General features: G+C 37.9%; 1 protein-coding gene across 6 annotated transcripts in view; it reads right to left on the bottom strand.

Annotated features, from left to right (window-relative positions):
* Window positions 1–213: 213 nt before the first annotated feature.
* The window catches only part of LOC129352777 (uncharacterized), a 30046-nt gene continuing 17297 nt past the window's right edge, over window positions 214–12962 (bottom strand). For 3 of the 6 annotated variants that reach the window (XM_055021894.1, XM_055021893.1, XM_055021895.1), the window contains exons 8-11: window positions 9756–9803; window positions 9437–9550; window positions 6207–6296; window positions 214–1224 (exon numbers count right to left, since the gene is read on the bottom strand). In XM_055021894.1, the coding sequence (XP_054877869.1) occupies window positions 1123–1224; window positions 6207–6296; window positions 9437–9550; window positions 9756–9803 (354 nt within the window). In that variant the 3' untranslated portion in view covers window positions 214–1122. The remainder of the gene's footprint in view (window positions 1225–6206; window positions 6297–9436; window positions 9551–9755; window positions 9804–12962) is intronic. The other 3 variants (XM_055021897.1, XM_055021898.1, XM_055021896.1) reach the window with 2 other exon arrangements.

The raw sequence follows: 12962 nt of genomic DNA on the forward strand, positions 1-12962 counted from the left end.
GACTTAGACGGTGATTGGACGTGATGTGCCTTGGACCAGCGTTGATTAATCAAAGGTGATGAGAAGGAAGCACCGGTTGGGTGATGCAGGTGGGGTAGAAGAGTCTTCCAGTTTGAATTTGCGCCTAGGCTTCATAATAAAGGCCTTTCAGCTGCTGCCATAATATTAGTGTCATTTAATCACAACAGCAGTAAAAATAATGGTAATTGAAAAATCAATCATGAATACTGTTTGAGTTTTGAAATCATTAACTTTATTTTCACTATGATTGCATATTTATACACTCATATGAAGATAGTAGACCAAACGTGACAGCAGTGCGTAATATACATATAAGTAGCAAGCTGTGTTTAATTATAAACAGAATTAAATTCAATTCTATTCTATAATTACAAGTGAAATAATGCCTGCTTACATTTCGTGGAACCTGTGATTACTCTGTGGTCAACACTTTGAAAAAGAAAATGAATGATAAAAGCAATTCTCCTCATAATTTCTCACATTTCTAACTAATAAAGTGCAGCTAAGTCTTATAGACTAGGGATCATAAACGTTGTGTGCCAATTAAAAGATGTGTGGTATGATTAAGTTTGCTGATGAGTGGGTGTATGTCAATGTCTTCTAAAACTGTACAGATGAAGTTGTGCCAAGTGGATGTTCGACAGAAACGTATTTTAGCAGACAACAAAAATTATGAAGATGGAATTATAAAGTGGACATATCTATGCACAGAATGTAATTCCATCCGATTCCTGAACCTCTTAAGGTATATTTATCTCCCAGTCTCAGCTTAAAGTTCAATCTACAGTTACTGTATGTCTGCTTTCCAAGTTTAATTGTCTTTAATAAAATTAATTTAATTGATTTTAACTGAATTAACTTCAGTCCAAATTTTCATATAAACTTGTATTGCAAATCAGTGTAGGGCAATAGACTGGAAAGGGTTAAAAATTGCTGGGCTATTTTTTTAACCTAAAATTATTTGCTTCCAGTTATCTTCAAATGCAACCATCAACAAATGTGTAATCATATGGAGTTCCTGAAAATAAAATATTCATTTCTGATGATCAAATTTTCTACTCTTTCTGAGAATGCCATGGCAGAACAGAGAGCAGTGAAAGTTCAGGATTCTGTGCCTTCAATTGGTTCCACCTGAGGTTCAGTTGGTGGTGTGGCAATATCTTCTATTTGCTCTGAGTCAGGTTCTGTCACAACTACTGCCACCTGAAGATAAAAAAAACAGTCAGAAGTCAATATAGCTTTGCAGAAAGGATTAACTATTAAGACATATAGTCTTTAAAGAATACTCTTGTTTCAGATGATCTATACCTGTCAAGTCTCCCATTTTAGCCAGGAAACTACTGTATTCTCACCCTTTCTCCCACTGTGCTCCATTACTGTTACTATTTTCCCGTAAAAATCCCAAATTATAGTAATTCAGTGATTCTTGAGAAGTGAGACAAAATGGGTTTAAATTTTTCCAAAATTATTCTTCAAGGTTATGTATAAAAATATGACAAATAATGTTTTGGAAAAGTAAAGATGCTAAGGTGCAGGCTCCCAGTTGAAACATTTTTTTGAAATTTTTAATGGACCTGACCCAGAACTTGGTCATCACCATCTGACAAAAATAAATTAAAAAATATTTTTAACCCTATTAGTGATATTTTTACTCAGTTTTACAGACAAAGGCATCTCAAGAAACAAAAGAAATATTATTTAAAACAAAAACCAACATAAACTCCATCTGATGGAGTTGATACAGAACTGAAGTTGGTGACAAACTAGTGAGTAAAAAGAAATACTAGATACATGTGAAGTAATGACATTTATAAAATACATTGAAATAAATTAAGTGCACATTTAAGTGAAACTTGTCAACACTATTACTGAAAGAGTCACGTCAGTTAAAAACTGTGATGGAGCAGATCTCTATTTGATACATAAATTGCAGTTCACTAGTTTGTAACACACAGCTCAAACTCAAAGATTAAACTCACAGCATCAGACTGTTGCAATGTTAACAAAACACTTTAACTATGAATATTGCTCAATGAACTTTTACAAAATAAACTTACCAGCTCCTTAAAATCTTACAGATTTAAAATGTTAAACAATTTAAAATCTTTTAATTAAATCAAATTGAGCAGCATTGATCATCTCAATAAACAAATGTTACATTTTTATATCTGTGGTCTATGTTGAAATGTAGACCATAATATATGGTCTATATTTTAGACCATAAATGCCTCACTGGCATTTATGGGCCCCTGAAACCCTGGGGGCCTTATGGAGCTGCTGACTTCAGGGGCGTCACCCAGAATCTTGAGTCCCCTGACTAAAAATTTGATTACTGCTGCTGACTGACTCATCTGTTGTTAAGTGGTAAAAGGTACAGGGACAAGTTAAATATATGAATACCATGGTATTTTTTTTTTCTTAATTCAGTAAATTCTAGTGAAAATGAGGCAAAAAATCTGTGGCTAAGCTAACTATGCTAAATGGTTGATAATGTCACACAGTCTACCCACCTCTTGGAGAAAAACTGGATTACAAATGATCAATCTTAACTTTTTTCTCTTCTTCTCTCTATTTTTTTTTGAAAACCTAATTTTATAACTTTTCTAAGTAGCAAAATAACCACCACAATTCTTGTCTTCTACTGACTGCTGCTGAACACCTTCACCGTCAAGTGTGCAGATCTTGACAGTGGGATTTAGGGCAAATATGTTTTTCATTCTGGGAGTGGGAACAGAAAATTTTTACTGCTAAAACAATCATAGAAAACACAATATGATTAATTGTGTAATTGACAGGGGCCCATTTTTGTTAAATTTATATAAACAAAAACTTAAAAATAAATTGTGGAGGGCCCCTGTAAGTCAAAGGCCCTTAGAATTGTCATAACTTTTCACTCTGATATAGCGTCCCTGAGTGGTATCACAATTATGCTAATTTAATCAGCACAAGTAATGGGAAATCTAAATCTTTGTTTTCAACCATCAACACCATTCTACAGCAAGTCTATCTTATCTAAAAGTAATAGTTTCATAATTAAAGTTGATAATTCCACAATTGCTCCCTCTCCCACAGCTATGAATCTGGGTGATATACTCAATAGGATCTTATTTTTTGAATCTCATGCCAATGACATTACTTGATCTGCATATTTTCAAATGCGAAACATCAACTGTCTCCGTACTTCTCTTACTCCCACAAGTACAGCGATCCTTATCAACATGGCCGGCCCAAGACATAGCAAACTAAGCAGTAGCTTCCGGCCCTGGAGCTGTTACGGAGCTCCCTAAGTGGAACAGATCTTTTCTTTTTTTAGCAATAATTTAGTTTCATATTAACAAAAACACACAATTTCATTATAAAATTTTAAAGTCATATGTTTGACAATGTGTGTAAAAATCTTTTTTTTCATGGACAAAAAGAAAGAAGAAATTGCTCTTGGGGTGTCCCAGGTGGCCGCAGTAGGTCATGTTTCACTGGTACTAATGTGCAGGGTGCATCCAAAAAAGTCCAAAGCACCAGTGAAAGATAAGTCAGCAAAACAATTAAAAGAAGAATAGAAAAAAGACAAGATAAAGGTATGTTTTCATGTGTCTTGGTAAAATAATATTTATCAAAAATATTTGTGGAACTTCTAATAGAAACCTTGAACAGTCCATTTCAATGACCAAACATTTATGCTAGAATGTTTGTATTTGAATGAAAGTGAGTTTTAACTTTAAATGAGTTGATTCTTGTGGTTTTCCATGTGTATTGTTATTTGATAACAATAATTAAATAGTTATTGTTTTAATTAACAATAATTAAAACTTCTCAATGTTTGACATTAATGTTTTTACATCCAGTTATGCTGCTAAGCATAAGTTATGTGGCTAAAAACAACACTACTTTTAAATCAACTTCTAAGTTATTTGAAACTTCTCCAATAAAAATTGTTTAAAGGCACAGAATCAGTACAGTATTGGTCTAAATTGTCAGTTCAGAAGTTCACATGGTACAAATAAAAATTGTACCTATTGCAATTACACCTAAGATAAATTTATTTAATAAAAGAATGTTATGAATATGTATGTATTACATCTTAAGTAGGCGTACACCGATTACAGTTCTCTGGACGATAGCAGCTTACCAATCTTTAAAAAAACTAATATGGTGATTTTGACCAATACCAGTTTTTTGTCTGAAATGTTGGTAAATATAGCAAGAAAGTTGGTAACAGTAGAGATTTTGTGGCGCTAGTGGCTCGTATTTTCGATAGTAGGCAGACAGGAAAGAGGGTGAGGAGAGGGGGGAAGACATGCAGCAAAGGTTGCCAGGACCGGGAGTCAAACCCGCGACGTCCGTGTCAAAGACTGAAGCCTCCAAACGTGCTTAACCCCTGCGCCACCACAGCACACCCTGGGATAGCCATTGTTAACTGTGAATGTGCAGACATGACCTGGTTGGCCAGTCTGTCAGTCAAACCTCTCATTGTAGAACAAAGAGGACAGTGGATGATTATTAAACCCTTTGCTGAGACAGATAAAGTCAGGGGATAAGGTCAGCTTCACATGCAAATATCAGTCGATCACGATCCCCAAACGTTAAGGAAATCGGCTGATCAATAAATTGGCTGATCGATAAATCAGCTGGCTGATAAATGTGTCCTATATTATACATGCACACAGGATGTAAGGTAAACAGTACTGTCAAAGATGCAATAAGTTTAGAGCAGGTGTATTATTATTATTACTTTTAAATGTTCTGCGCAGAGCGCCAGGATGATAATTCGGGCCAATCTAAGTGCTAATAAACCATCACAATGTGCCAGCAGATTAGCATGATCTCTGATCACATGCTCTCTTTTTTTTAAATAATTTTTTGTCTCCGAAGAGTTTTTGCAGCGCTAGTGGCTCGTATTTTTTGACAGTTGGCAGAGAGGAAAGCAGGCAAGGAGAGGGGGGAAAACATGCGGGAAAGGTCGCCCAGACCAGGAGTTGAACCCGTGGCGGCTGCATTGATGATTGAGGCCTCCATACGTGGGGCTTGCTAAACCCCTGCGCCACCACAGCACGCCCGAAACACATGCTCTCTTGATCACAAAAGAAACAGCAAGCCTAAAGACATAAAACTGTAACGGGCTCTCTTTTGTGCTTTTGTGGTTTGTTGATTCCTCTTCCTGTTTTCTGTTGCCATGGCAACGAGTCTGTGTGTGTGTGTGTGGGGGTGTGTGTGTACAGTAAAGTGGGCACAAAGCGAAGAAAAGCACAATGCAAATTGTGAAAAGTGGGGCTATACATGGTAATGACGCATTATCCATTAGTATAAACATCAATGGGCAGCAGTAAGAAAGAGGAAAATCTAATTAATTATCCCACACTAATAAATAATATTTCATCCTCAGCACTAATAGATGTTGTGAAGTTGATTTTGAGCTGATTAAAAAAAAAAAACATATTGCAATGTAACTGTGATGGCCTGGTGACCTGTCCAGGATGTACCTTGTCTCTCACCCGTTGACAGCTGGAGATAAACACTAACAACATTACTGACCCCATTGGGACAAGGGTATAAGAAAATGGATGGATAGAATATTGCAACATGTAAACTCAAATATTTGGTCTGTGTAAACTGATATCCATTAAATGCTTGAAATTGAGACATCATCATCATCATCAAATATATCCAGTCCAGTTGGTCCACAAAGTCTCGAAATATTACTGAATTCTGAGTTGCCTTTTCCTGAAATTTTTCTCTTCCTAATAACTATGTTTGCTTCAGATTGAAAAAAAAATAGAGCTTTTGGGGTATAATGAAATGCTAAGAAAATTATAGTATTTTGTCCACAATTTTGTTCAAAATTAACCCAAAATGTTTTGCTATACAGTTTGCCCCGCCCTGATGCTCCAGAATCTCACTCGCCCTTGTGAGTGAGTTTTCACCTCACTCAAGGGCAAGTGAGGAAAAAAATACTTTAGTAGTACTAACTACTACAGTAGTTTTTGTTCTCATGCAAGACATGAAAGCCATGTCAGTGCAATGTATGCATGAACAGAGAACAATGAAGTTAGTGAATTCAGTGCACCAATGGGAATGTTACTACATTCTCATATAGAATGTCACTAAATTCTCATTGCTGTAAAATAACAGCATTTTATTTTACATATAATTCTGGTATTGTATTAGAACCAAAAACAGAGAAAAAGTACCTCAACTGCTGATTGAGGAACCTGAGCAGTCGGAACTGCAGGAGCAGGAGGAGGGCGTGTCTGTGGATAGGCTGGTCTGTGACTTGAATCCTGTGGTGACATAAATACACAGAGTAAAGTAGAATACAGATCACGTATCTATGAGATTGTGCAGCGCGCCCTGGGCATTACACTAAGGAAATAAGGAAGGGAGGGTCAGTGGAGAGCACCGGAGTTGAGCCTTTTTTCATTCAGTGTCATCAACAGTGAGAGAAAAAGGCAGGAAGAAACGATATAGACAATAATTGAAATGAGGTCGATAGTTTTAATTTATTGTGCGACTAATTGATTTATCGTTTATCGCGACAGGCCTAATGGGCATCTGCCTGTACTTTCTGGGTACTGGTCTTTTCATTGCACCCTTGTGGAGCTCTGATGGTTGGCTCCTTGTTACCTTGATTTTAGCCTCTAACCGTCTTTTCCATGGTGGGTATTGGGTCTCATGGTTGCTCTTATAGCCAATTATCTCAAGGATCACTGATGCTGAGTTGTAGATCAGCTCATTGGTTTATGTTATGGTGTTGGTAGGGATAGTTCTCAATGCTGCTTTCACATTTTCAATGAGTCTTTCTGATGGTACTTCACTCAGCCGTTGTAATTGGCGCCGAGGAGGTCTGGTTGTCATTCGGGTCATGACACTCTCTCTCAGGTCAAGATATTTAAATATATATATATGTGTATATATATAAAGTTTGGGGTCACATTGAAATGTCACTAAAAGCACTGTACTTTTCAATGAAAATAACTCTAAACCAGTCCTAACGATAAAGAAATACACTCTATACATTGCTAATGTGGTAAATGACTATTCTAGCTAAAAATGTCTGGTTTTTGGTGCAATATCTACATAGGTGTATAGAGGCCCATTTCCAGCAACTATCACTCCAGTGTTCTAATGGGCAATGTGATTGCTCATTGGCTTAGAAGGCTAATTGATGTTTCAAAAACCCTTGTGCAACCATGTGCACACATCTGAAAACAGTTTAGCTCCTCACAGAAGCTATAGTACTGAATGGGGTGACCCCAAACTTTTGAACGGTAGTGTATATATAAAAATTCCCTTCTCACCCACCGTGGGTGGTTCTTATCCTCTGAGCTCGGGTCCTCTACCAGAGGCCTGGGAGCTTGAGGGTTCTGCAGTATCTTGGCTGTGCCAAGGACTGCACATTTCTGGACTGAGATGTCTGATGTTGTTCCTGGGATCTGTTGTAGCCACTGCTCCAGTTTGGGGGTTACTGCCCCGAGGGCCCCGATGACCACAGGCACCACTGTGGTCTTCACCTTCCAGGCCCTCTCCAGTTCCTCCCTGAGGCCCTGGTATTTCTCCAGTTTCTCGTGCTCCTTTTTCCTAATGTTGCAATCACTTGGTATTGCTACATCTACCACAACGGCTTTCCTCTGTTGTTTATCCACAACGACAATGTCTGGTTGGTTCGCCATTACCATTTTATCTGTCTGGATCTGGAAGTCCCACAGGATCTTAGCTCTGGCGTTCTCCACCACCTTTGGGGGTGTTTCCCACTTTGATCCCGGGGTTTCCAGTCCATATTCTGCACAGATGTTTCTGTACACTATGCCTGCCACTTCGTTATGTCGTTCCATGTAGATTTTCCCTGTCAGTGTCTTGCAACCTGCTGTGATGTGCTGGACTGTCTCAGGGGTCTCCTTGCACAACCTACACCTTGGGTCTTGTCTGGTGTGGTAGATCTGGGCCTCTATTGCTCTGGTGTTTAGGGGCTGTTCCTGGGCGGCCAGGATGAGGGCCTCTGTGCTGTCCTTGAGTCCAGCTTTTTCCATCCATTTGTAGGATTTACTGATATCAGCCACTTGGGTTATTTGCTGGTGGTACATCCCATGTAGGGGATTGTCCTCCCATGATGGTATCTCTGGTACCTCAACCTCCATTCCCTGTTGTCTGAGACATTCACTGAGCACATTGTCTGTTGAGGCTTTGTCCCTGATGTATTTATGGATCTTAGTTGTTTCGTCCTGGACAGTGGTTCTCACATTAGCTGGCCAAAGGAGGAGGATATATAAAATTAATTTCAACAGCCAGAAGCGACCTGAAAACCATCAGTAGCCATTGATATTTATATCTACTGATGGCTGATTAGCTTTTGGAAGAGCAAAGAGGAAAAAAAAAACAGATTCACGCAATTATTTTTTGACATGAGCCAAAATGATCTGCTCTGGGCAAAGTGTGGTGAGCATTTGGTTCAGACCGTAAAAGGACATGGGCCCGATGTCTTTTTGGGTCTTGTCATTAAAAAGAAAACATCGCCACAGCTCTATAAGTGGTGACAGATACAGAAATCTCATTGAATTTTCAGGCAGAATTGTTTCAGACCGGATCATAGTCCAAACCTTTTTTCAGATGTCAGACCGGTTCACAATCCCAACATGACCTGAAGCTGCTGCATGTGTGTAAACCTTTGGGTTACTGTTCTGATCTGGAGCCTTAGATTTGATTTGGTCCAGATCTCAATCTGTACCTTTGTCTGCATATAAATACAGAGTGATGTCAGAGTTATGCAGCCTGGGTAAATGTCTGACGGGACCAGCGGATGGGCAGAGGAAGACCGTACAGTGGCGGGGGCCAATGGCCATCTGCCCCTCCCTGTTCTGGCGCCTATGGCAAGCGTCTTCCTTCTTATTTCCTTTTGTGCTCTTACAAGCCATCACTAGTGGGTAAATAATAAAAGCACTGAACAATATGTTGTTATACTGGTGGGCGGTATAAAACAAGCTATCTGTGGGGTGATTTTAGTTAAGTTTTAATTTCTCCAGAGGAGTTCGTTACTATGTCTACCCTGTTGACATGGCGAACTGGAAGTCGATAGATGCAATTTTGAGTAATAGAAGATAAACTCCAACATCTCCGAGCTTTATAAACATATGAGCAGACATCGATTTGATGAGGACAAGCAATAGATACTTCAAGTCCTTAAAGAGGACTTCAATGTGGGTACTCTCACAAACTCATATGTTCCCGCTTCAGCCAATGAGATGTCTGTACACCCAACAATTATGATGTAGCAACATTGTAAACAGTGACGCACAAAGAAAAAAAATAAATTTATTGTAAAACAAGTACAGCAAATTCAGTTTAATGAGGGACACTTCTGTTCCTCATTAACTGTTTGTTTTTTTGTTTCTTTGTTTGAAAATTGCCTAAATAATGAAACCCTTACCTGGCTTCCTCCTGCAGCTAGAACACTTAGTCCAAACAACATGGCAGTAATGCAGATCAGCAGCTCAAGCACTAGGAAGATCACCAGAGTTCCCAAAATCCCATCAAGAAGTAGCTGCCCAGAGAATTTCAAAGTTAAAATGGTAACAATTTGTGTGAATATTCCAGAGACAAGTAGCTTCTACGAAATATAATATATTATGGAGCCTCTCCATAATGTGTCTACCAAAACATATATTCTCCAACATAGTTATTTTAGACTCCAGTCTGTAATCTAAAAATATGTGTGACCAAAGTTGTAGCAAAAGTCAGTGACTTACTTTACACTTTTGCTCGACCAGCCCGGTGCATTTTCTGAAACAATGTTGCTGCAGTGAACAGTAAACACAGAGAAATAGGAAGTCTGCTTCACAACTTGTACAGTCCATTTTTATTTTATGTGATATTACTAATTGGAAATACAACCATATCAGTGATCGCCCTCTTTGAGACCTAAGCTATGTCCTTCACATGATAATATATCTGTTATAGATATCAGTTGGGGGTGTCTAATGTATTGATTTAAATGTACTTAATTGATACCAATTTAGACAGTTTTTGTTACACCTGCTGTGTATTTTGTTATAATGTATTAGATACATTTTATTGCAACCATTTGGCTGTATTTAATTTAGAATCAAACGTGAAATTTCATTTGATGTCTTACATTGAAGTTATTTACCAACAAATTTAACCATTTAGTTCAAATTTAGATTTTCATTTTAAACAACCTACTTTATAATATGAAACACCCATATCAGAATTATGATTCAGAAGGGTGATCCCTATTTTCAGTCAGAGGACAACATGTGAGGTACAACTGAAAACAGCATTATCACAGGGCAACGCAGGGTGACCAGACAGCCATGCAAACAAAGTCACATCTAAGGACACTAGATACATCAATCAGCTTAGAATGTACTTTGCCCATCTGGTGACATGGAGAAATGTGAGGGAACAACTTGTTTAATTGATGGGAAAAAAATTATTTCAAAAGTGTCTCTGTACATTGATTAGCTGTTGTACATACATTTCCAAGTGGCTGACGCAACAAGTCTAATTTTAATGTGCTTTATTTTAAGCTGAGAATTAATTGTTACATTCTTCAGTCACTTGCAGTTAGACATGAAGTAGTTTTTAGCAAGTGACACTTAACTTAGCCTACCCTGTAACATCACATTCTGTAACAAATTCTGGCTTCAAAATGTAATAAAATATAATTGAAAACACATTAAGTCATAACCAACCCAAAACATAGTAAAATACTTGAACAATTGTAATTGTTGGTCACATTATACAAAGATTTTTAAATTTTTCACTGATTGCTAAAAAATGTGGAAGTAGCTCTTAAAAAAAGAAGTAGTACATAATGCAATAAACAACCACAAACCAGTTTTTGTGCTCCACATATACTTCTTACAACAATTATGTTGTAAGCATTTAAACGTTTGACATATATTGACATATGTCAATATATGCCAACATTTCCATAATTTAGTTGCCTTTTTAGCTTCACTGTCATGATCCTTGTTACAGAAATATTTACCATAAACCCCTTAAAGATATCAAAACGTCTGCAGTATTACAGGCAATATTTTTTTCACAAACTTGGTAGTTGACATTAGAGCAAACCTGAGTCATGCACATTTTAAAGCATGTCTGTTGAGGATTTCGACCTCTGTTGCTAGATTTTTTGAATTGACCACTACAGGGCTTCGGTCAATTAAGCCCTGTGGTGGCTTAATTGACTACAATCAAGCCACTGCAGGGCTTAATTGAACGCTGGCCATCAGGTGTTTAAATAGGTTTACTGAAGAATTGCAATGGTGCAAATAAATTGAAGTAGTTTCTGAAAATACAAAAATAATAAATAAAAGTTCTAAATTACTATTGCAAAAATGTAAATATAACAATTCACAAGTAAGTAAAAATCATCAGCCTTAATTACCTCTGTGAGACCTCAGCTATGTCTTTCACATGATAATATATATATCTGTTATAGATATCAGTTGGGGGTGTCTAATGTATTGACACCCCAAATTTAAAGGATGCAAAACTTGGAATCAATCTAGCTCTAACTGATCAAAGCTCAAAACTAACAGTTAAATGCTAGATAGTTTTAGTAGAAATCAACCACATCAAGAGTAAAACACACAATAGCAAAACGATAGAAATATACTAGCAGCTAAACAACTCTGTGAGTAGTGATAATTAGCATATATATTAGCACCTATTCATGTCACATGACTAATAGCTCTACTCACATCATCAATAACTACAGCACAAGTCTCAACAGTAAGCAGAAAACAGATCAGCTGACGAAGTCAAGAAGAAGAAAATAATTTAAAAAAATAAAAGGAAGCACTTCAAAATAAAAGCAAAGATATGAGACCTCGAACTGCTTGAAGAATTAATAACAACTTTGATTTTCCTTTTTATCAAAACTGAAAAATCCATTTCTGGTTTTCATTTCTTTGAAAAACTGGAAAACCAATTTTTCCAACCACAAGTACATACTTTTTGTTTCATGTGTTTCTCAGATACAAGAGGTCAATGAAGGCTTTCAGATGGCCACTGTCATGGCCCATGAGCTGTTACAGCACTGTTCCGCCTCAATCACAATGCACTCCCTCATGTTCTCTAACATGCCTAAGTCCTGTGCATTATTATGCACAGGAAAGCTGTGGGTCCACCATCTATGTTGCTTTACACGGCGTGTGTTGCTGCTGGTGGCCTACTGTCTCAACAGCTGTCCACAGAGTCCAATTCACCCTTTCTATTTTCTACTGTCATCATAGTTAAAAATGCTATCCTTTTTCTGCTCAACTGTTTATACACTCACCTGGACCAGCCAGCGAGCACTGTGGGAATTATGTTTTTTGACTTCTCCAGTACATTCAACGTCATCCCAGCTCTACTGGGTGAGAAGGTTAGGGTGTAGGAGATTCCCTCCCTTCTGGACTGGCTGACTGGCAGACCATAGTTTGTGTGCCTGCGACATTGTGTGTCTGACAGTGTTGTCAACAACACAAGGGCTCCACAAGAAACTGACCTTGCTCCCTTCCTCTTCACCATCCAGTCAACTTCAGCTTTGCACTGAGTCCTGTCATCTACAGAAGTTTTCAGATGACTCAGTTGTGGTTGGTCATATCTGTGAGGATGATCAGGTGAGTACAGGATTGCTGTTGGCAACTTTGTCACATGTTGTGGGCGGAACCACCTGGAGCTCAATGTAGCAAAGACAAAGGTGGTGGATCTGAGGAGGAGAACCAGACAAGTCCCTCCCTCCCTTACAAATTAACAGTAGGATGATATTTCTGTGCAGTTAATGAATAAGTAAGTATTCAGGTGCTTTGTTGTGTGAGCACCTTGAGTGAAGATGAGCACAACATTGCAAAATCACAAAAAGGAGAACTCAGAGCAGTTAGTATGCATAGTCATGGGGCACTTAGAAAGTTGGAGTTTTCTGACTGAAGAGTGCAGAGAAT

The sequence above is a fragment of the Poeciliopsis prolifica genome, unplaced genomic scaffold (assembly GCF_027474105.1).
Source record: "Poeciliopsis prolifica strain line A6 unplaced genomic scaffold, Auburn_PproV2 SCAFFOLD080, whole genome shotgun sequence".
Classification (NCBI taxonomy): domain Eukaryota; kingdom Metazoa; phylum Chordata; class Actinopteri; order Cyprinodontiformes; family Poeciliidae; genus Poeciliopsis; species Poeciliopsis prolifica.